The sequence below is a fragment of the Phoxinus phoxinus genome, assembly GCF_949152265.1.
Source record: "Phoxinus phoxinus genome assembly, chromosome: 11".
NCBI classification, from domain to species: domain Eukaryota; kingdom Metazoa; phylum Chordata; class Actinopteri; order Cypriniformes; family Leuciscidae; genus Phoxinus; species Phoxinus phoxinus.
The window spans coordinates 2,724,435-2,748,856 of record NC_136886.1 but is presented as its reverse complement, the minus strand read 5'-3'; the positions used below and the strand labels follow the sequence as shown (position 1 = coordinate 2,748,856).

The 24,422-nt window shown below is 37.1% G+C and overlaps 2 protein-coding genes across 7 annotated transcripts in view; both read left to right on the top strand.

The window, feature by feature from the left end:
• The window catches only part of rtf2 (replication termination factor 2), a 39,682-nt gene extending 30,858 nt beyond the window's left edge, over positions 1 to 8,824 (top strand). Inside the window, exons 6-10 of one of the 3 annotated variants that reach the window (XR_013799474.1) lie at positions 963 to 1,076; positions 1,304 to 1,355; positions 5,527 to 5,610; positions 7,964 to 8,278; positions 8,470 to 8,824. Coding sequence is in view for 1 of the 3 variants with exons in the window: in XM_079627592.1 (XP_079483718.1) it covers positions 963 to 1,076; positions 1,304 to 1,355; positions 5,527 to 5,610; positions 7,964 to 8,163 (450 nt within the window). In the remaining 2 variants the exon portion in view is untranslated. Of the gene's footprint in view, positions 1 to 962; positions 1,077 to 1,303; positions 1,356 to 5,526; positions 5,611 to 7,963 lie in introns of all 3 variants that reach the window. The other 2 variants (XR_013799475.1, XM_079627592.1) reach the window with 2 other exon arrangements.
• A 1,325-nt stretch (positions 8,825 to 10,149) lies between these two features.
• On the top strand, positions 10,150 to 23,573 carry tfap2c (transcription factor AP-2 gamma (activating enhancer binding protein 2 gamma)). Of its 4 annotated transcripts, none has more exons than XM_079629340.1 (7): positions 10,150 to 10,384; positions 14,665 to 15,120; positions 15,217 to 15,268; positions 17,875 to 18,097; positions 19,799 to 19,917; positions 21,797 to 21,938; positions 22,151 to 23,573. In XM_079629340.1, exons 1-7 carry the CDS (start codon positions 10,355 to 10,357, stop codon positions 22,443 to 22,445), a joined length of 1,317 nt encoding a protein of 438 aa, XP_079485466.1. In that variant the 5' UTR covers positions 10,150 to 10,354; the 3' UTR covers positions 22,446 to 23,573. The 4 variants fall into 4 exon arrangements, with proteins under 4 accessions (XP_079485466.1, XP_079485467.1, XP_079485465.1 ...); XM_079629341.1 differs by having other exon boundaries at positions 10,280 to 10,384; positions 14,665 to 15,070; positions 15,185 to 15,268; XM_079629339.1 differs by lacking the exon at positions 10,150 to 10,384 and adding an exon at positions 12,987 to 13,335 and having other exon boundaries at positions 14,665 to 15,070; positions 15,185 to 15,268.
• Positions 23,574 to 24,422: the final 849 nt, after the last annotated feature.

Below are 24,422 nucleotides of genomic sequence, written 5' to 3'. Positions count from 1 at the left end.
CATACGCCTCATTTAGTCTCATACAACATTTTAGCAAAGGTTGACCCCAGTGGTAAAGTTTGCTCATGCCTCAAGTCAATAATTATGTCGTGATTTGTACAAATGTTCTACAGTTTGCTAATAACCAGCTAGTCAAACCTTAAAATGCAAACACTTTAGTTGTAGTGAGATGCGTATCGTTACTGATCTAGGCCTTTTTAAATCAAGACTTAAAACGCATCTTTTTAAAGTGGCTTTTAGTACCTAGTGTGGTGGCATGTTTATATTTTTTATTTTATTTTATTTGTTCTTTCATTTATTTTTGTACTTGTGTTTTTGGTGTATGGTTGTTTTAAATTGTTGTTTAATCTGTTGTAAAGCACTTTGGTTCACCTAGTGGTCGATGTAAGGTGCTATATAAATAAAGTACATTTACATTTACATATCAGGGAACACAGTGATGTTAGTTGTTGATTGAAACTGATTGAGGTAAACCATGGTATTTATTATTATTTTATTTTTGGTCCCACTTTATATTAAGTGGCTTTAAGTACTATGTACTTACATCGAAAAACAAGTACAATGTTCATGTTGTATTGTAAAACACTTTTTCTGCTATTGAGATGTGATACGGGTAAGGTTAGGGACAGGTGTGCTGGTATAAGGGTGGGTTAAGTTATAAGGGACGGGTCAACTGTGTAATTACAAATGTAATTACATAAATGAATTACAGCTGTAAATACATGCAGGTATTTTTAAAATATAAGTACAATTTAAAAACATGTATGTACACAATAAGTCCATTGTATCAAATTGTTAATTTCAATTTAAGTACATAGTACTTAAAGCCACTTAATATAAAGTGGGCCCTTATTTTTTAAACATGTATACATGTTTTTGTGTGCCAAAAACAGTAATTTATTTAAATAATTACATTTTTAATTAATTTAAATTTTCATGTTCTTGTTGTATTTTTTTTATAGTGTGGAGATCCTTTCAAAGAAGAAGACCTTGTGGTTTTGAACGGGGCTAAAGAGGATGTGGAGAAGCTGCAGAAAGCCATGGAGGAGCGCCGAACAAAGGCTAAAACTGCTAAAGTAAACTGATGCCTTGCTGGTGTAGAATTACGGTGGTGTTTGGGGTGTGCATGATGGGAAATACGATTTAAAAAGCACCATTAATGCACACCCATATCCGTAATCTAATTCACTGAGATGAGAGGAAATGAAAATGTTGAACTGAACGAGCACAAAACATTCACTACATTTTTAAAAGCACTGTTTTTTGTGTTAAAAACGATTCTTGTTTTTTTATTACTTTGCAGAAATCAAAGAAGAGCAAAGATACTAAAGTCTCCAAGAAGCAGGATTCAGCAGGTACAGTAACTGCATTATAATTCACATTAAATTCTGACTTTCTGATCAGGATTTCTTGTACAAATGAATGCTTATCGGTGACGTGATTCATCCTTTGCCAAATTAAAGGAAAAGTTCACTCAAATGAAAATTTGGCATCATTTATTAATTTCTTTCCTCTATTCACTGACAAATAATCAGTTTTCCACCAGACAGTCATGTGACAAATTGTCTGTGATGTACTATATTGAGCAATGCAATTCTAAAGAAGCCTTTTTTTTTTTTTAAACATGCATGAATTCATTTTAGAGCTCAGACGGAGAGATTTTCAGCGGATAACTTTAATCATTTCCTGACAAACCTTATCGTTTGGCTTCAGAAGACTTTGTGTACAATATACCGTAAAACTTCAAATAATAGCCCAGGCTTTTATTTTCCCAAATCGCTGAACTGGACCGGCTTGTATTTGAGACAGGCGTCTACATGAGACAGGCCTTTAATTTAGTGTTGAGACTTCACCCTGTGCTGCAATATACATTTAGTTTTACATTAATTTACATAAATCTGCTGGTTGAATGAAAATTGCTGATGTTATCAGATTTTCAGGTGATATTCTCAATTCATTCATTTAACGGACGCTTTGAGATAAAGTAAATTCAGACTGCAAACTAAGCAACGATTGTATTTAATTGTACAGTACAATCATAACATAGTACAGACATGATCTTAATTCCATAATGTCTTTAAACATAACAATATTGCTGGCCATAAACTGACAAAGTGCGCGTCCGGTGTGTGATACCTCGAGTTGTCATAGACGCGCGTCACGACGCTAACTCTCTCTGCCTGCCTTGCTAGCGCTAACAGCTCCCGCCCAGATGCGCAGGGCTCTCTTGCGTGCGCAATCTGCACCATAGAACTGCTTTAAACAGACGATCTGACGGGTTTTAGAAGATTAAATACAAACCGAAACTAAAAAACAGACCAGGCCTCTATTTGAGACCGGCCTTTATTTATCCAAAGCTGTAGCCACACCAGGCGTGTAAAAGAGACCGGCGTCTATTTGGGACTCGGCTATTATTTGAAGGTTTACGGTACAAAATCCACTTTATTTCTGCCTCAAATCTCAGTTTTGTTGTTAGAGCCGTTATGTTTCCTAAGAATGTTTAGTTATGCATTACAGACATAATTCCAGTGGGCGAGTATCTCTTTGTAAACAGCCTCTTTCCTTTGTGTGAAAGTTGTATTGGGTTTACTGGCATTGCATCATCGTTGAAAGATTGAAAGTACCGGTAATGCAGACAAGCTTAGTAAGAAATTCTATCGCACTAGTCATGTTAAAACAAACTCTACTGTTCAAAAATTTGGGGTCAGTAAGGTTTTTTTTCTTTTGAAAGAAATTAATATTTTTATTCAACAAGGATGCATTAAATTGATCAAAAGTGACAGTAAAGAGTAGACTTCTTACAAAAGATTTATATTTCAAATTCTGCTCCTTTGCATATTTTTTTATCATGGTTTCCACAAAAAATATTAAGTGTTCTCAACATTGATGATAAGAAATGTTTATTGAGCAAATTAGAATAATTTCTGAAGGATCATGTGACACTGATGCTGAAAATGCAGCTTTGATTACAGGAATACGTTGTAATGAAAAGTAGCATTTTGTGAGCAGAAGAGACTTCTTTCAAAAATCTTATTGACCCCAACCTTTTGAATGGTAGTGTATAATGGCAAAGTAAATGTTTATGACCAGATGAGCGTTCTCACTGTAAGGACATGATCTTAAAAACAAATCCGCCCCGGTTCTATTGAATAAAGTTAGACTTTAACTCTGCAAGTTAAACCTCAAGGTAACCACTGCACGAATGCATAACTGGACTGAAGTAAAGCTTGTGATGAGTCTCTGCTTTTGTGTCGGTCACGCTGAATTTTGAAGAAGGGATTTTAATACAGCTTGAGTGCTATGGGCAATATCTGTGACATGCAGAAAATAATTTACATTAGTGCAAACAAGCACAAATGCACATACAGTGGAAGTCGAGGCTTGTCAATAATTCACAATGCGCTGAGTTAAGCACATGGTTCACAAAACCTAAGCATTGTATGTATTAACATAGGATTAGTATGAGCAAATAGCTTGTTAATCTTGTCTGTGAACAATGGTATCTTTTGCAGAATACCCACAAGCCAAGGATAACAAAAGGGTATTTATTCAACTCTGCTTTAACAACATAAGAACTTAACTTTTCTAAAAAAAAAAAAAAAGCGCCATAGACCTTTAATTTAAGTGCATTTATACTAAACTGAGGGACAAGTCAGAATGAAGTCTGTGGTGATGGACAGTATGTACAGTACAGATTCTGTGGAAAGTACTTTTATTGAACCCATAACATTTCTGTATAACTGTACAAGTAAATACGTGAGGCTTGAATAAAGGTTAAACTTCGCATAGAAATAACTGACTGGAGTTATCAATGTAGGACAAATGTCAATATTAACAGAATTTTATTTGATCCACCATTTTAGTTTAGCTTCAGCATAAAGCAGGTGTGATTGATTATCCATGAGCTAATTTCACATGTAAATGTTGCTTTAGCCTGATTTAGCCCCCCATACACACACACACACACACACACACACACACACACCCTGGAAATGGATAAATGAGTTAACCATACAGGCTGCATTTATTAATAAGTCAGTAGTTCTTCACAGTTCAATACTTCTTAACAGAGCATAATCAAAGTCCAATGCCATGTTTCATAGTATTTTGAGTGCATATTAACTGATAAAGGTTACATGGTGTGATACATTTTGACAAAAATCTATTTTATCTAAGCTGAGATCCTATTGTTGTGTTTTGGATGAAATGTATGTTTTCTGTGTTGGGATGCATAACTGTATGAGGGTAGAAGATGCATAATATGTTCGTGAGCTTTTCTAACATCAGGATGTTAGATTAAAACATGAACATGTATGCATTTTATTTGAAATAGACATGCAGTGTGGCTAACTCAAGTTTAAACATTTAATATGAGCTTTAACAAAATGCTGTATAGAATAATTTGTGAATGAGACTTCACGAAAGTCTCCATACGCATCAACTCAACCTTATTATCATGCATATTTTGTCAGAAAACAATGTTTTATGCTGTTTAAACTTCCCAATGATGGTTAAATTTGTCTATTTTCAGGACTATAAGTCACACTTTTTTTCATAAGCCGCGTTTCCACCGCGGGAACTTTCCCCAGGAACTGGGAACTGTGGGCTGGTACTCGGTGTGTTTACACCGCAGGAATCAGGGTCTGAATGAAGTTCCGTGTAAATATTTCCCCCTCCGAAAGTCCCTGCTGGAGTGGTAGTACTTTCTCAAAGTTCAGGAACTTTCGGGGGTGGGACTTGCTGATTGGTTGTATTCACGCCGCATTTTGATTGGATGACTCCACGCAGTATTCTAATTTAACCGGCATTTTTAAAAATCTATTGCGGTTCGTGGCTTCATGCAGTGAGAGTCGTCTGTCTGCAAATATGGAATAAAAAAAAACACACAACTGGACCGACGACGAGGTTCAGGCTTTATTAAGCGTATTTGTGTAACAGGAAATTTTCTGCGCGTTCGTCCCAGCCATCTCACGGTCAATGTGCGCATCGTCTAATTTTATAGCATTACGAGCTTTCTGAACACGCTTTAGTTTCAGTGCTCGTCTCTTTTCTGCCGTTTTGTTAATTACCTCGTTAGTAAACCAATACATCACAAACAACTGCAGCACAGTTTGAATCTCCTCCATACTTACTATAAATGTGGCGCTCAAAACTGATTACTGTCCGTCTCAGACTGGGAGGAGCCGTTGCAAACTTGCGCGCAGTTTATAATCTTCCCGGTAACGTTACTTTAGGCCGCGGTGTAAACGCAGAAAGCAACCGGTCTGGGGCAAAAAAAGTTCCTGGGACAAATTGCTCCGGGTAATTTCGGTGGAAACGCGGCTATAGTTTGACTGGTCCTGCGACTTATAATCAGGTGCGACTTGTATATCAAAATTAATTAATACTGACTGAGATGAACCAAGAGAAAACATTACCGTCTACAGCCACGAGAGGGCGCTCTAGTAGTCCGGAAAATACGGTACTTATTTTTAGTACTAAACGAGTGAAACTACTTAATATTTGTCTTCTTCTTTTCTCTTATAGTGGCAGAAAGCTGTGATGTACCTCCCAAAGACACATCAGAGACTACATCTACATCAGAGACTGGAGACGACGGCAGTGAATCAGGTATCCCAGCATGCCAGGGTACAGACGGGCTGTGGCTAGACTTACATTTTAAATTGAACTATATGTAAATGGTTTAGAAAGCACAATGAGGAATCTGTATCTGTACGGGAGGGGCAGAATGAATGCTTGTAGATGTGAAGTATGTCAGCATCGTTTAAGAGGAAGGAAAGGGAAACTCCTCCTGGAAAACATGTTCGAAAGAAATATATTGCAACCGCATTCATTCCCTGATTACACAACGTAGTCAGGTCATGTGAAACATTCATCTTTGCATACTGTTCACATATTAATTATGAATAGTAGGCGGTATAAACAGTATGTACAGTGTTCTTTAGTACTGTAAGCACTATAATATTTTTATTTTTGTAATATCCATCATGACAGCAGAGGAAGAGAACTCATGGTTGTTGATGGTGTTGCACTGGAGTTTAAGACCAAATTAAAAAATCTGGGTGTCATATTTGTGCCACACTGTCATTTGAGCCTTTTGTCCAGAACACAGTTAAGACATCTTTTTTATCACCTCAGAAATATAGCCCGGCTACGTCCTATGTTGTCCTTTTCGGTAGCTGAGAAGTTGATAAACTCTTTTGTCTTCTCGCGCATTGACTACTGCAATGGTCTTCTAGCTGGGGTATCTAAATCATCATTGGATAAATTGCAATATCTTCAAAATTCAGCTGCTAGAGTACTATCTGGGGTCAGGGCCAGGGACCATATAACCCCGGTCTTGGAGTCCCTGCACTGGCTACCTGTTAGGTACCTTTTGCTGGCCTATAAATCTCTGCACAATCTGGCACCCCAGTATTTGACTAACTTATTAATCCCCTACACACCACGTCGCAATCTGCGCTCCTCTCAGAGTGGTCTTTTGGTTGTTCCGAAGACACGGCTTCATACGTGGGGTGACCGAGCATTTTCCGTCTATGCTCCTAAGCTCTGGAATTCTCTCCCAGCCAACATCAGGGAAGCAAATACACTAGTGACTTTTAAATCTCGTCTTAAAACTCTTTATTTTAGGATTGCTTTTACCTGAACTTGATTTTATGTGTTTATTTTTTATTTATTTTATTTTTTATTTTTTTATTGTATCTTCATTGTGTTTATTCAATTGTTGTTATGCTTGTCTGTAAAGCGCTTTGAGAAAGCTACTTTTAAAGGCGCTATACAAAATAAATATATTATTATTATTATGTTGTCTTGTGCGACTCCAGCACAGGCTTTTTAATAAATTAAATTAACTTAGTTTATATTTAGCTGGAGTAAACACCATTCAAACGTTTGGGGCTGTACGATTTTTTAAATGTTTTTGGAAGATTATGCTCAGCAAGGCTACATTTATTTGATAAAAAAATACAGTAGAAACAGTAATATTGTGAAATATTATTACAATTTAAAATATATCTGTTTCTATGTGAGTACATAGTAAAATGTAATGTATTCCTGTGATCAATTTTCAGCATCATTACTCCAGTCTTCAGTGTCACATGATACTTCAGAAATTTTTCTGATATGATGATTTGATGCTCAAGAAACATTTCTGATTATTATCAGACGACTTTGTGGAAACTGTGATTCTTTTTTTTTTTCTTTTTTTCAGGAATATTTGATGAATAGATTGTTCAAAATAATTTATTTGATATAGAAACTTTTATAGCAAACTTTTATAACAATCTAAATGTCTTTTATTGTCACTTTTGATCAAGTTAATGCATCTTCGCTGAATAAAAGTGATCTTCCAAATATTCCAAATCGCCCCAAATACGGCAATGTGTTTGAATATTTGCATCTATTTATAATTATATGCATCTATTAAAGTGCACATTATATACATGCATATGGAAGTATAGGTCATCTATGATCCTTAATGCTTATATCTGCATTAAAAATATAATCAATAACCAGACAAAACATCTTACTTGCCATCCTTTCCTCAAACTGTGGTGTCCTTGTGTGAATCTGTGGAAGCCACATGGGAATTTACTAGCAAATGATTTACCCCCGCTGTGCAAATTAAGTGGTGAAGTCATCTATGGACAGGTCAGGCTTCTGGATTATCTTGTCCTCAACATAAAAAAGAGAGGGAGTGAGAGAGAGATGTCAACATTGTTATAGGACGCAGCCTGTATGCGCACGGCAGACTTTGAGAACATAAAAAAGACTATAATCTAGAAAGAATGTAAGAAAAGATTATAATCATGACACTTTTTCTAAGTTTTTATGACAACATTAAACACAGACAGTCAGTCATGCAGAATTATGGATAAGGATCCATGATAGTTAGTGGTTTGCATGTAACATCACATCCTGACGCTTATGAATGCTTAATAATGGATGTGTTTTTCCCGCTCAGCTCCGGGACCGTCCACATCCGGTGAGAGCTCGAAGACGTTAAAGGCGCCCGTGGGTCTCTTCGTCGGCAGCAAAAGATCAATCCAAACCATGAGGGATAAATCTGAGACCTACAAGTCTCTCTTCACCTCACACAGCTCTGCCAAACGCACCAAAGACCAGATCTCCAACTGGGTCACACACACACCGTACCACTTTTGAGTGCGCTCTTCCTAGTCAAGTGCGCTCTCTAGTGGTCAGGCTGTGGCGGCGCGACAGTTTAGGATTACTTAAATCTTTTTCACCATTGCATTTTGTATTTACCTGGATTCGATCAGCTTGATTTTGTTGCATGATTAAGTGTTTGTTTAGTATACCTGAGTTGGCTTCAACGGACTTTATGTACAGCTGCACTACTTCCTGAACTTTAGCCAGCTCCTTTGTTTCCTGTCTGCCATTATTGGACAAACTGATTAATCCAGGTGTGCCTGACCAACAACAATAATCAGACACACCTGGATTAATCAGTTTGTCCAATAATGGCAGACAGGAAACAAAGGAGCTGGCTGAAGTTCAGGAAGTAGTGCGGCTGTGCATAAAGTCCACTGTCTTTGCCATTTTCATTATTTGACTGGATTGTGCTCTGCAGCAATATCTCATTTTAAACCACTTAATTTCAGTAACTTATTGCTGTAAAACAAGTTTATAGGCAGATTTCTTTGTATGTTTTCATGAATATTTGTTCCTGTTGTTATTACTGAGTGTTTCTTGTTACTGTATAACTGAAATAACCCACTAGATTCAGTAGTTATGCATTGTACTTTTTAAAAATGCGTTATTTGTGAATACAATAAAGGTCCAATCTGGAAAAAAATCATGCACCATGTCTTTTTATTAGTTAGTTATTGCACTCAAATTCTGCTTTTGACCACAGGGTGGCAGTAGATGTCTACGAATAAGCGCTTTCCCAGTCGATCCCTATTAGATGAGTTGTATCTGACTCTTGACTGACTGCAGTTTCTTTATGTTCATCTGACAGGAGAATAAATCCAATCCAGAATCGTAATTTTCTGGGGACATTTTTTTGTGGTCCCCATGAGGAAAACGGCTTATAAATCAGACTAAGTCATGTTTTTTGGAAATGTAAAACTGCTAAATGTTTTCTGTGATGGGAGGTTTTAATGGTAGGGTTAGTTTAATGGGATATAATATACAGTTTGTACAATATAAAAAGCATTGTCTGTGGAAAGTCCCCATACAATAGTGTGTGTGTGTGTGTGTGCGCGCATGTGTGTACTTGAACAACTATCTTTGTGAGGACCAGTTTGAGTTTTAGACCATTGGAGTGAGGACAAAGAGAGTAAAGTGAGGACATTTTGGACGGTCCACACTTTCTGAGACCCCTTTAAAGGCCTGTTTGAGGGTCAAGACTTGGTTTTAGGGATAAGGTTATAAAGAGGTTAAGGTTAGGGTTCGGGTTAGGCACTTAGTTGTGATGGGTAAGGTGGGGGTAAACTGCTAGAGATTGCATTGTGTCAATGAATGTCCTCATAACGATAGAGTGTGTGTGTGTGTGTGTGTGTGCGCGCGCGCAATTACAGCAATGTGCGTGAGAAAGCTTGAGAAATGCATACCTAGAATGTCAGTCAAACTTTACAATGCCATGTATTCATTACTGTCAGTTTTGTGCAGCTTGTTCTGTGGAACATCATGTTTAAGGAAGATGTTATTAGACATATTTAAATATAAAGCTTATTTAAAGAAAGCCTTGCAGGCCTAATGAAGTAATAATATAGGCTGAGAAAGGTTATAGAAAACCTGGAAATATCAGGCTAATTTTAAAATATAACTGTGAATATGTCACACTGTGAAAAATTATATGATCAATAAATGATGTCAACATGTGCTTTTACAAAATAAGTCAAGCAAGTTTCAACTTTTTTTAAATAAATGGTACAATATTCAACTCATTTTTAAAAGTCAGTTTATTGTTGAAATGACTTAAGTTAATTGTACCAAAAAAAAAATGTGAGGCAGCAACTTTGAATTAGAAAGGGAAAGTCTGTTACAATATGATCTAGTTATAATTAGCTCTAAAATGCCTGTCTTAATTAGTACAATCATTCTCATAAATCCTCATCCAGTTTAGCAAACGATTAGACCAAATGTGTGGGAACTCTTTAGATGGTCTTGTCTTGCTTTTTAATTAAAGCGGCGTTGTGCAACAGTGTGTTGCTGCTCCACCGAGCTGACGTGATGACTAATCATCCTCATCGATCGGAATGTTCAGGTGTTCCGAGAGTCCGCGCATGCGCTCTGCCTGTCCTGCGCATCCAGGTGTACTGAAGGACAGGCGCGCGCGTGATGAGAGCATTCACCGCTTCACTGCGGGACTGAGCAGCGAGGAAAGCAGATGTCGATGCTGGAGAGGCTGGACTGGCGGGTAAGCGCGCGATTCAATTCTTTATCGCTATTGCATATTTATGCAAGGTTATTTTTTTGAAATATTTTTAATAAGCGACCTTTCGACAGATTTAGCATTGGTTTTGTTTATTTTTGTTGAGTAGCCTAAATTAAAAACCTTCTGCTTGCGTTTGCAGAACGTATAGCCTAAAGATATCACCAACAACTATTATTCATAATAATAATAATAATAGCAAAATTGCTGAGCTGTTATCTTAGGGTGTAAACATTAACCAGTTAAAACCTGCGCTATCTCATTGAAGAACACAATAGGAATCAATAACTATTGAAAGATTTATAGACTAATTCGCTCTTATTATTTGATCAGGCGCCTTATGCAAATTAAAAAAAAACACAAGCACTTATTATAATTTCACATTTACAGTAGGAGACCGGGTAATTAAACACCCACCAGTTTAGCCAATTAGAAATGATGTGAAAGCCTCTGTCAAAATGAAGGATTTACTAGGCTAATTAAGATTTGAGATTTTAAAAATAAAACACAACATTTTGATTATTGGTTATACTTTGATTTGTGATCATGTTAACGAATGTTAAATAACAAACAATACACCATCTGATTTAGCAGATTCTCTTCATTAATTTGATAGATAACATCTCATATTTCATCTAAATTATTTTAAAAGGCTAAATATCATGTCTGAGCTGCAATGTTTTTGTGTCGCATACACATTTGTTTGGTCACAAGTGTTAAAGTGACTAACATACACACACACACACACACACACACACACACACACACACACACACACACACACACATATATAGCTTATTATGTAACAAGTTTTAAAGAATTAAGGGAAAATACATTTCCGTAGATGTTTCCATTAATTAAAACGTTTAAATTGAAATGCGCGTGAGGTTAATAAAGGGTTTTATAAGATAATTTTGACGTAGCCTATATTTAATAAAATAACTAATATTCAATATTTAAAATGCTTTTTCTTTTTTCCCTTGTTTCTCTGTAATGTTACACGGTTACAACTCAACTTTCAGAAGCAGATAACTGTGAGAATATAAGTTTGCGCTGCAACCATCCCCAGTTTCCGAGTTATTTGATGTATTAACACTAGCCTATATGTGTTAATAAACAAATTATTAAACACAGAATGTATATTATATTTATTTTTATTGTATTTGATGGCGCTTGTCATTGTTCCGTGCAGCGCAAGGCCTGTATCAGGAATTGTTCATTTGAAAAATGCTTACATTTTTGTATTTATTTATTTTTATTTTTATTTTAAACAAGAGTAATTAATTCCTTCAATTATTGCGAATTTTTATACAAAGCAATTTATATTTTTTGAGATAAATGAATTAGTAAATGTCACATCTATGTTAATTTCGGGACGGTGAGCTGGAATAAAACACTGAATGACAGTTAGGCCTACTTACAATTATTACAGTGTCATATTGATGATTTAGCCTGTCATTTAATTATTCAATGATTAGTTTTTCACCAGCGGCACAAAGAGTTTTACGCTCCGGGCTCCTTTATCTCCTGACTCTCCAGGCCTCTATGTAAATAATAATAATAATAATAATGATGATTGTCTTATGACAACTGGCATTCCTGCATCTTATATTGCCTTGAGTGGAAGTTTTACTGGCGATTGCAGCAGATTATATAAGAAGATGTTTGTCCCTCGGGGTTACAATAGTTTCTGACAGTAACACACACTCGCGCCTCACTCATCAGACCCGCGCGCGCTTCAGTTATTACAGAGATGATGAACAGACACGATTACAGTTAATTCACTTTCTTTCTTTCTTTCTTTCTTTCTTTCTTTCTTTCTTTCTTTCTTTCTTTCTTTCTTTCTTTCTTTCTTTCTTTCTTTCTTTCTTTCTTTCTTTCTTTCTTTCTTTCTTTCTTTCTTTCTTTCTTTCTTTCTTTCTTTCTTTCTTTCTTTCTTTCTTTCTACCCTTTCATTTATTTAGCCTATTTATTTATTTCATATTATTAGCTAGCCTATATAGTTATTTAGCTATTATTATTATTATTATTATTATTATTACTATTATTATATTTCATTTATTTTCCTAAAACCATTTTATTATTTTATGTAGCATTTTATTTTCTAAAGATACATAAAATATAATATTCATAAAATAAATATTCTTTATGATCTATTTTCTTTTTAATGCATTTTCATTAAAAAGTGTAAAATCTGCCGTGTAAAATAGATAGCATGAATCTATCTATCTATCTATCTATCTATCTATCTATCTATCTATCTATCTATCTATCTATCGTCTTTTTAATTCGTCAAGTGGCAAACAATGTTTATTAGCCTATTATTATTAATGATAGTAATTATTATAATGGAGTAAATAGCATTTCGTTTCTATAATAACAATTAGTGCGTAATTTAACATGCTTTGTTTGTAGAATTAGTTCCAGTGAATAGCAAAACATCGCAACTTCTTTTTTTTTGTTTGTCCTCTGCGCAGACGGATAGTTCTGTGATTGGTCCGTCGCTCTGACAGTGACCAATCAGCAGCGGGGAGTTCGCTCTGACGTAGCCAGTGCATTAGGTCACCGCCCACCGCTGGTTCATCCAAATATAGTAGTGAGAGTCTAAAGAGAGTCAGTGAGTCGAGCCTGAGTCTGAGTCCGTCAGAGGGAGTCGAGTGCTTCTGTTCAGCGTGTGTGTTTGGACCGGAACCCTCCAATTCGTTGCGCACAATTAGTTGTTGTCTCGAGCTTGCATGAGTTTCTCTTCATTCGTCCTCCTTCTTCAACACTGAGTTGATGCTTCACTTCTGCGCAGCGCGCGCCGGACTCTCTGGATTATATTCTAGAACACGAGCAATAATCTCCACATCTCCACACATCTGAGACTCACGCGCGCCAAACGCAACATGCTGTGGAAATTAGCAGATAACGTGAAGTATGAGGATGACTGCGAGGTAAGAGGAAGAAGCGTTAGAATCTGGGGAAAGAGCAGTTTTATTGGAGAATATGTTTTGTCTGTTTATATTTTACAAAATGATATTCGACATTTTCTATTTCCAAATAACATGCAAAGTGAGCTCTGGAAAAAAGTTAACTATGCACTGGTGATTTGCTGGTTAGTTATGCACGAAGTTGCATTATTGTGGTATGAAAATACATGCTATTGTTTTTTAAAGCTTTTCATACAACAACAAAAAATGTATTCGATATTTTAAATCTGATCTCGCGCAGATTTACAACCATGCAAAGACCAAAATGCGTTCGTTTAATAGACGTGAAAAAGATTTGACTGCATGTGTTAATTTAGTAAATTCTAAATGCATTGTAAATTCATAAACAATTGCGTAATAATAATTAGTTTTGCAATTTAGTTCCGCAGTTAATAACAGGCAAATGATAATAACCATAGCTAATAATAATAAGGCTGTTGGCCTAAAACAATATGCGCAATGACAGCAATAATAAATTGAATTTGAAACGCAATCATTGCACGTGTTCATTTTCATCCAGATTATTTCCCCTTCTTTCCTTTCTTTATTCACAATATTCTCCACTAGCGCAGGCGCGATTGTTTTCGAATATCGGTTTTCAATATGAATATGAGTGAAAACTCTCAAGTGTAATTCATGGCTCTCCATTAAGCTGTCTAGAAGTGGCGCGCCGCTCATTGTCATTCATGTGTCTCTGGTGACAGCAACTATCCAGCAACTTTGCCAGACAATAGGAGGCATGAAAGCACTCGAGAGCTGAAAGACCAGCATGTGTGTGGATGTTTAATTCATGTCAATTAGAAAGAGAACAAATGACACTGTAAAAATGTTTGGTTAGGTAACCTACAGAAAGGTTGCATATGATAACATTTAAATTAGTCAAAAAAATCGTTATGAATACATTGGATTAAATGGGCAAAGTTGCATTTTAAGGGCATGTTTCAAGAAAACATTTATTCTGATGTTTTTGAGCTTGCAATATAATTTTGCATCTTACATAAATTTAATAACATGCAAAGACTAAAGTTCAGTTTTTAATTTGCATAAAATATATTTATGCATGTATGCATAATTTCCAAGACTAATAACGTTAAGGAAACCAAAGCATATTTTTTTCTATTTAGACTAAAAAAAATAAAAAAAATAAAAAAAGTTTGTATTTTTCATTACCTCAGATATGAATTGCTTTCCTTGTGAAATGCATGCATTTATTGCTTTTCTCCAAAGACATGTCATCAGTGTGTATAAATGAAATGTACTCATTGGTTTAATGTGGTGCGCTCTGTATTTTAGCAGGAAAGACATGATGTTAGCAGCAATGGGAACTCCCGGTTACCTCACATCCCAGCGGTGAGCCAGCACCTCTACAGCCCGCCACCGTCCCTCTCACACACGGCCAGCTCAGACTTCCAGCCCCCGTACTTCCCCCCCCCTTACCAGCCTCTGCCGTACTCGCAGTCCAGCGACCCGTACTCTCACCTCGACCCGTTCAACATCAACTCGCTACACCAGACCGCAGCGTCTAACCAGCAGCAGTCATGGCCGGGCCGGCAGGGCCAGGAGCCCATCGGGAGCCACGGGCGCGTCGGGCTCGGAAGCCCCATCCTGGGCCTCGACGGGGGCTCGTCCGGGATGCGGCGGGATGGCTTCAGGAGACCGGATCTGCTGCCTCCACACATACACGGAATCGACTCCATAGGTGATAACATAGGACTGCACGATATAGGCCACGGAATGGATGATGTGCAGGTGAGTTAGTGTGATGGATGTTTATTTAATACTCTTTTGTTTGTTTTGTTTTTGGATGAAATAGACAGTGATGCATTTCCTGGTCATTTCTTGCAGCATGAAGGTGATCACGGTAGTGTAATTCCTGATCACACAGTCATCAAAAAAGGTTGGTTGCATTTTTATTTCCTAACATGAATTTGTCTCTCGCGTTAGTTGTAGATTTAAGGTTCAAATTTATATGAATGTTTTAAGGGAAAGTGTATAATCACTTTTAGCATTCAGTGTTCCTGTGGTGTGACAAATGAAAGTTAAAATATTCAATGTAGTCTCTCAATAAATATGAGCTCATTAAAGCTGTGTACACAATAATTATAGAATATGCATTGCACGCTATTTATAATAATCGATCACACTTTAGATTAGGGTCCAATTCTCACTATTAGCTAACTATGACTTTTGCCTCAATAATCTCCTGCTTATTAATAGTTAGTAAAGTAGTTAAGTTCAGGTATTGGGTAAGGGATGTAGAATATGGTCATGCAGAATAAGGCATTAATATGTGCTTTATAAGTATTAATAAACAGCTAATATCCTAGTAATATGCATGCTAATAAGCAACTTGTTAATAGTGAGAGTTAGACCCTAAACTAAAGTGTTAACAAATAATATTATTTGCAGTTTAAGATTTCACACTGCAGGTCTTTCCAAAATTATTTTGAAATTTTCTGTAATTTTGTGAAATTTGATTTGAATAAAATAAAATAATAATATTTCTTGATTCTCTCAAGCTAAATAATTTAGCTATGTACCTTGAGCCAGAAGTGACATGATTAAACCGTGTTAAACACTCGTCTGCTGTCAGTGGGGAGTTTATGTGGAAAAACACAGTGGGACTCCAGGTTTGGGTGGGCGTAGTTGAGGTGATACTGGTTCATACAGATATCACTAATCCCTTTGGTTATGTGTTCCATTAACTAATCTGGCATTGATCCGCGGGGCATTCTGCCACTCTTTCAGCGTGAATGGAAAGCCAAAGAAAGGATTTCTCTCAAAATGGCAGACTAGCCAAAGTTGTAGATGTTGGGCAATCCTTAAAATGGTGTTTGCTCAGAGAGAGGAGGCCTGGGCCTGCTTTTAGAGCACTGTCAGAACCCCACTACACACACACACACACACACACACACGCACACACACACGCACACACAGAAGAAGACAAGAATCAACTGTTGTCGGGGTGTGGCTGCTTTTAAACATGCATGGGTATTTTGTTCAGTCATCTGCTGTGACATGAAATCTTCTTAAATAAGCGAAACCGAACAACAGTTCTGAACGTCTGTTTGTTTTGTGGCATGACTAGCTGTTGAGATGCATGCTTTGAATCAATGATTTATTTGCTTCAGGATGTCACAGCGAGCGGCGACCCATTTTAGGACGAATATATAATAAAAACAAAAATGCAGAGTATCTTTACAATGTTGCTTTAATGTCTTTTTAGTTTTGTTCATGGCTTTTGAGGTTGACTAAGTTGACATCTAATTTGACTAACTTCTCCAAATGCATGTGCACCACAATACCATTGATTTTAACTGGTCCTGCATGACCTTTGGCATAAAAATGACATTTTCTCCTTCCTTTTTAAAAGTTAACATTCCTATTTATTTTGCTACAATGACTATGCATGATCAGCTTCTTATAATAAGCATATATCAGAACAGGTTTGTAACCTACCCGTTGAGAAACCCTGAGTAATTCCACAAGCGTGTGAAGTTTTGCTCTTTGTACTTTTGAGATTCCTGCAAAGCTGTCAAATAGAAAAAAATGAGAAGAATGTGTAAACGCCCAAAGATGCACTAAAGATTGAATTAAATGCAAAATAGATTTTCTGCAAAAACACTATTTTTGAGATGATTCTTGAGCATTTTTATAGTATAATGAGGTGTTTAGTGTGTGTGTGTGTGTGTGTTGTGGTCAGGAGTTGATTGACAGATTCTGCCATGCATTTTTGTCAGTCAGTAATTTAGATTTTCTTTCGAGTCACCGGAGTGCCGTGCTGAATTAATGTCTATGTCAATATTTTAGTCGTCATGATTATAGCATGGATTATACGCTGTCCCGTTCTGGTTCAAATCAAAATTTATGTCATATCATAATCATCTTCATCTATACCATCTCAGCCTCCACTTTGCAAATACAGATCATATTTATTCTTATTCTCACACTAAAGAATCCCTGAATACTGATCAAATATCTTATGCTAATGAAACTTAACCGTGTTTTTCTCCTTATAGTCAATTCAAGTTGTTTTTGTAAAAAATTAGACAAAGTCTGCAGTCAAAATCTAATCTTTGTTAATATGTACTCAAATGTTCTGGGCTGTTATCCACAATTATTTTATTTTGTAAACACCTTCATATAAGGTTTCATTTGTTAACATTAGTTAACTACGTCAGTTAACAGTGTAAAACACTTCTAAAGCATTTATTGATCGTAGTTATTATTAATGTTTACTAATACATTATTAAAATCAAAAGTTAATGTTATTTAATGAAGCTGACATTAACTAAGATTAGTGAATACTGGAAGAAATGTATTGCTCATTGTTAGGTAGTTAATGCATTATCCAACTTTAACTAATAGGACCTTATTTTAAAATGTTCCCAAAATATTCGACACAACACAGAAGATTTGACCATAAAACCCAATCTGTTTATTTCTTTCCATGTATTTCTGAAGCTGTTTGGTTGACGGCACCGATATATTTCTCATCTCCAGGTCCGGTGTCCCTGCCAAAGGGAAATGCGTTTGGAATTCCCTTTCAGAAAGAGTCCCTGCTGGGAATGGTGTCCAATCCCACGGAGGTCTTCTGCTCCGTACCTGGCCGGCTCTCTCTTCTCAGCTCCACTTCCAAGTACAAAGTGACCGTGGCCGAAGTTCAGAGACGCTTGTCCCCACCGGAGTGTCTGAACGCATCTCTGCTCGGAGGGGTTTTACGCAGGTGAGCAGATCACATCTGAAAATCGATATAGATCACAATATCAATACTGTTGATATATTCACGTGTGAGACTGGATCAAATTACAAGAAGATCCGGGTCATATTTCATCCAAAATCCAAAGCGAATGAAGCATATTTTAAATACCACTGTAACAATTACGCACATTTGTACCACAAATTATCATTATCATAATGCAAAATAATGATTGTGTGAAATAAAACAATAAATATGTATATATTATGGTTGTATAAAATGTGATTTTCATTTATGCTGATTTCAATCAAAAGTATTACAATAATTTACTGTAATGCAGTGAAAAATGGCTACAGTAAAAATAAAATCGAAATTGAAAATAATTGTTATAAACTCAAAAGTATGCTTATCATGAAAATTGTCATGATGCAAAATGGTCTTAAAACAAGCTACATTTTCTATCTGAAAATTTTTTTATTTCTTATGTTTTGTCTGTTGATTTTGGGGAGAAATTTGACCTTTTTTTGTGAGATTCCCCATGTGCATTTGGAAATCATGGTAAACAAAACATTAGATTATATGTGTGTATGTAGGTTCATGTTTCATACTATCTAGCTCCATTTGTGTGCGTATAGATGAGATGTTGCTGATTTTAAGTTCATTACAGCAGACAATCCACTGTAAAAAAAATAGTTTGAACTTAAAAAAAGTAATTGTTCGTGCTGCCTTAAAATTTTAAGTTTAGTCAACTCAAATACCCATATTCACATTTCAAGTTGACTAAAATATTTTTTTAGAATGCAGCATGAACCCTTTTTCTCTTCTTCAGTGTGATAGCATTGCCCTGTATTAATGGGAATATTCGTCTGTTCCCATGTGTCTGACGCAAACACACTGATATTGGTTAAGTAGGTCATATAGCGCAAGCGTTGGGCGGGGGAGGGGGAGGTGTCGGGCACTTACTCATGCCTCCTGCCAACAGTCCCGTACCCCACAAGTGAAGGGTGATGCCAGGCCACTGCTCCAGTCATGCATATCTCAGAGGTCGAAACAGCAAGTGGGCCTTTTGTCTGCGTTTTTGTTGCACTGCATTTTAAACACTTGAGCTGTGACATCATTTTGTTTCATGAGCCTGTTTATGCATGTGATTCTGGGTCCAAAACCTCTTTCCATATTGGCCTCTGAGTTGTGCATAAACAAAACAAATAAAATCCATGTGTTTCACCTGCGATAATTGAGCCGTTCTCTCTTGCTCACGGCACTGCTCGCTCGAGCTTTATAGAACACGCCGTTAAAATAAAAAAGTTAATTTTTTGCTAAATGCTTGCATATTTTGAAAGTGAAGTCAAGTCAAATGTATTTATATAGCGCTTTACATAAATTAATGTTTATATTATCTTAAGATCTTCATGCCTTATATAGTTGCATTTTGCAGATTACAGCTGGGTGATAATAGAGTTTACAGTATACGCGAGTTATCATGTATGCAGGTGAAGTTGGACATACTTTATATAAACAGATGTGCAGTAATATAATAAAAAGCTCAGCAATTATATAACCACGACTGTAATAATAATAATAATAAATCCATCTGGGTTTCTTAGCAAACATGCACAAAAGCTTGTCTGATAATGTGACTGCTAACATAGGATTGGCAGGTTTAGCAAAAGGTCACTAATGGAATTCACAAATTTCAATGTGCTAATTATTGTTAATTTTACTTCAAAGGGCAAAGTCAAAGAACGGCGGCCGATCCCTGAGGGAGAAACTGGATAAAATTGGGCTGAACTTGCCAGCGGGTCGCAGAAAGGCTGCAAACGTCACCTTACTAACCGCCCTGGTGGAAGGTAAGCACTTTACTGTATATCAGTCCACCTCTGTTACTGTAAAACCAGCCACATGCCAGAGATTTGCCATGAATGCCAAGAACATTAGCATATTTTAGTCTACAAAATCTGTGGAGGATATCATGAAGGTCTAGAAAGAAAAGTAAATGTTAAAGGCTGGAATAAGCTACATGTTCTTTGCACAGATTTGCATTATGGAGGAGTCGGAAAAGTCAGAGATTTTGGGCTTTCTAAATTCACAGATTTCACAGAAAAATGTGTGCGATGAGCACAGACTACAATATTTGAGCTTCAGACTTTGATTCAATCTAGTTGTAGGATTTTTTATATTTTGAGCCAATTTTAGAACAAATATTGTTTTCATTTGTCATGCGGAAAAATGGTTCCCGAATTGGATAATTAATGGGAGATGAATTTAATTTGGTCTAAACATTTGGTAATGCGCACAAAAATTATTATTTTTTTGAGATATCAACTTTAAAATTGATCAGATTCATGGAAAATGTATATTTCGTATACATTTTTTTTTTGTGTGCATTTTTCATAACAATAAATGTAACATTTTATAACTTTTTTATTCAAGTTAATAATCTGCCAAGTGTCTTCTTTAAAAAGAGACCAAACTTTAGTCTGTGTTCCAAAGCATTCAAGATATATGACTGTTAAAGTTGGAAAGTTGCTCAAAAAGTCAATAAATGGATTATAACTACTGCATAAATATAATTTAGTACCATAAGAGCCCCTAAAAATACAAAATATGAAATAAAAAAAACATTATCAACCTAAAATATATAGTTTAATCATTTCATTGAAATAAAAAAAATTTCTGGTCAATTTCGCGATCAGTAACAGAAGGCTAGAAACCAGGCGCATATTTCTGAGTGAGTTTGTTGTGTTGAGAACAATGTGAAAGTCGGATGATCATCAGTCATTTGGTGCATGATGCCCAGTTGTTCTCTGTAACTATTAATAAAGTCAGCAAATGTATGATGTCTAGTGTTTTAAAATCTGTTCAGATTCTAAAAGTTGTGTAGTTTATTTCAGTCTTAAGTCGCAATAAATCCGTCTAAATTGTTTTAAATGACCTGCGACAAAGGGTTAATCAATCCTCCCTGTGCTAAATGCTTAAACAAATGCTCCGGATTGACGTCTTGAAGTTCGATTGTAACTAACCTGTTAACAATTCACAATTCAAACTTCCATAGAGCTAGTAATAATTCGAAACATAGATTGCATGCAAAGGTCACATATGTTAGCACTACTCATGTATTGGCAGCGGAGTCTCAAGTGTGCATGTAAGCGATCTTTAATTTCTTGACATTTCATCTCCACTTTTACCTTTTGCATGAGTATAGCGAACCGATGAGTCACAGAGACATTAGCGCAAAGATCACGAGTTAACTAGCACCAGGAGCGATGCAGAATACTTTTAGCTCTCTCTTTTAATGTCACCATTCTCACCACTAATGGGAGCATGGGTCTGAAGCAGGAACATGACTAGGAGGCGTAGTTATTTACAGACCTTCAAAGCTGAATTAGGGCTTGTTATCACATGTTCGCTAGCCAAGAGGAGAGACTGACCTTAAAGACGACGACTGTGAATAATGTGCTAGTCTATCAATAAGAGCCTGTTGGGTCTAGGGGACCGTTAGACGCCTTCAGCTACAAAGCCTCATTAAAGACATACAGTGTGACCACCACTATCCACAAGACAGAGTCTATTCATCTGAATTCCTCTTAGTTTAAGAGAGCAAACGAGTCCTTCTGTGATGCCGGTTTGAGTCAGATCCAAACGGATGGATCCGGCGGTGACTCATCGTTGTGGTTCAGTCGCACGCTATACGTGAGTCACCTGATTCACATCTGATCTTGTCTACAGGTGAGGCCGTGCACTTGGCGAGAGATTTTGGGTATGTCTGTGAGACAGAGTTTCCCGCCAAGGCCATCGCGGAATATCTCGGCCGACCGCACGTGGAGCGCAACGAGATCAACTCTCGCAAAACCATGCTCTTGGCAGCCAAGTGAGTAACCATCCGTTTGTTCCTCCCATTTCTCATAAATCCCAACTCTTGAAGCATTAAGGTTAGAGTGGCCAAGCCCAGTTTGATGGAGCCATTAAGAATGAGTCCCTTGCTTCTGATTGTGTCTCCGCCTAATCAAACGCCTGTGAGAAAGCTTCTGAAATGTTATGCTTTGTGGTTTTAATACTTTAACTGGTCATCTAATCTTTCAGGCAAATCTGTAAGGAGTTCACCGACTTGCTGACTCAGGACCGATCTCCTCTGGGAAACTCTAGGCCAGCTCCCATCCTGGAGCCAGGGATTCAAAGCTGCCTGACTCACTTCAGCCTCATCACCCACGGCTTCGGCTCTCCGGCCATCTGTGCGGCCATGACCTCGCTGCAAAACTACCTCAACGAGGCGCTCAAACAGGTGGACAAAATGTACATGGGTTCGAGCGGGGACTCCTCGCAGGCCTCGTCCGATGGCACCAACAAAGTAGATAAGATGGACAAGCACAGAAAGTGAGACTTGTTGAGTTGAGGTCGAACTGGATTGGACCATTTGAACGAAATAACCGCTTTTTGTAGCGGAAATACCAGTTTTTACCAGATCTGACTCGTCGTCGTCGTCGTCGTTGTTGTTGTTGTAGTTGTCGATTCTGTTTCCGTTCTGCTTTGTTTTCCGACATCATCCAACTCAAAGCTTGGTCCACGTCTTGGTCTTCCAGCACTTTCTCCTCCACAAAGACACAAAACACATTTCAATGCTTAGCCTTAGTCGAGAGAGTTGCGTATCTGGCGATCGCCTCGGTTCAGACCGTCATCGGGAAGTTGTCTCTCAGAGGGGAACTGCAAAGAGGAAGTTGTTGAGTTTCCCAAAGACACCATTTCAAGAGTTATTGTGGATTTTAACAATGTTTTCTTTCGCTACCGATCTGGGAGGAGGAAGTTTTGTTTCTCTGTGTCCTCCTCCTTGGTGCTGACCTCCTTATGGACTTACCAATGATGTGATTATGTTTGAGACATTATAACTTGTTCTACGCTTGACTTCATTGGACGCAGTGTTATTGTTCTTCTGTTTGTGGGAGTGTTGTTAGCATGAGTGATAGTTTTGTGTGCATGGATATATATGATTACTAAACTACCCAATATCCACCGATCAATGGATTTTTATTACACAAGAAATTTGGCTTAAATTTGAGAACAACTGAGAACAATTGAAAAGTCCTTGTTGGAGTTTTTGATTAAGTTAAAATGATCAAATATCGTGTGTGTGTGCGTGTGTGTGTGCGTGTGTGTGTGTGTGTGTGTGTGTGCGTGTGTGTGTGTGCGTGTGTGTGTGTGTGTGTGTGTGCATGTTCAGTTTTGCATCTTTTTGATGCCTTTACGTCAGACTAGAAGTTACATTTTCCATTTGTCTTTCCCCAAATGTAAATATTTTCTAATTTATGTTGTAATTTAACGGGATTTGTAAATATTGGTACAATTATGGTGTTTGGTTCCACTTTTTAAAAAGATGTGTTAAGCTTTTATAAAGGGGTTTGTTTTTTTATCATATAGTGGTTAGGCTTTGGGATCGATATTCTTTATAGATATGTGTAATATTGGTTTGAAGCTGTAGGAATAAAAACTCAACACTCTTGAATCGCATTGACCAAGACTCCCCGTTTATGACGTTGGGTTGCACACTTCACTACACTCGCGTGCCAGTGAGGCATGCTGAACATAGACTATTCATGTGTGTAAAGATTCATTTTTAAAATAAATGTCAGCAATGCTCACAGGCTCATTAAATATCAGTCGGTGTAAAAAACAAAAGAAGATAAGCTGGTCACCCGAAAGCTTTTCTCTGAGAAGACTGGACGCTCATGCTGTTTGAAACAGCTGTCTTACCTGGACTACTCTTCGAATGTTTGCTCGAAACAGACAGTTCCCTTCTTTTCATTAGCACGCTTGTCTCGCAAATTGGCGTGACAGGACAACAGTAATGTGTGTGAAGTTTCCGCAGTGCTCTTTTCATATTTAAATCCTCTGCTATGAAACTCTCAATGCGGTTTCATGAAGTGACGGGACTGTTGAGAAGAGACAACAAAGCCATAAGAGAATATTGACCCAAGGCTTTTCTTTTCTTTTTACTATCACACTACTTTATTATTAATGCACCATGTGGTCGGTTGCAAAATCAATCAACGTTTTATTCATATCTTTATCCTTTTGTTTGTAAAAATGGCATGTGTATCTCACTTTGTTTAGATTCAGATGGTTGATATGCTAATGCGACTATCGCATCTCCGGATCAAAACCTTCCCCTATCTTAACTCGTTCTCACAGCAAGTCAGTTTCTTGTATGCGGTGTGATCGCAGGTGTGTGTGTGTGTGTGTGTGTGTTAGTCTCCGTTGAGTGACTGACTCATGCAACTGAACTGACAGAAGAGCAAGTGTGAGCTTCTCCCCACAGAACCTGTTGGACCAGATGTGTGGCTTTGCTTTGCCACACACCAAC

Coding starts and splice junctions, on each gene's coding strand:
- tfap2c (XM_079629338.1), top strand. CDS start 13,288: ATGCTGTGGAAATTAGCAGATAACGTGAAGTATGAGGATGACTGCGAG. Junction 15,121..15,216: donor ACGGAATGGATGATGTGCAG/GTGAGTTAGTGT, acceptor CATTTCTTGCAG/CATGAAGGTGATCACGGTAG. Junction 15,269..17,874: donor TCACACAGTCATCAAAAAAG/GTTGGTTGCATT, acceptor TCTCATCTCCAG/GTCCGGTGTCCCTGCCAAAG.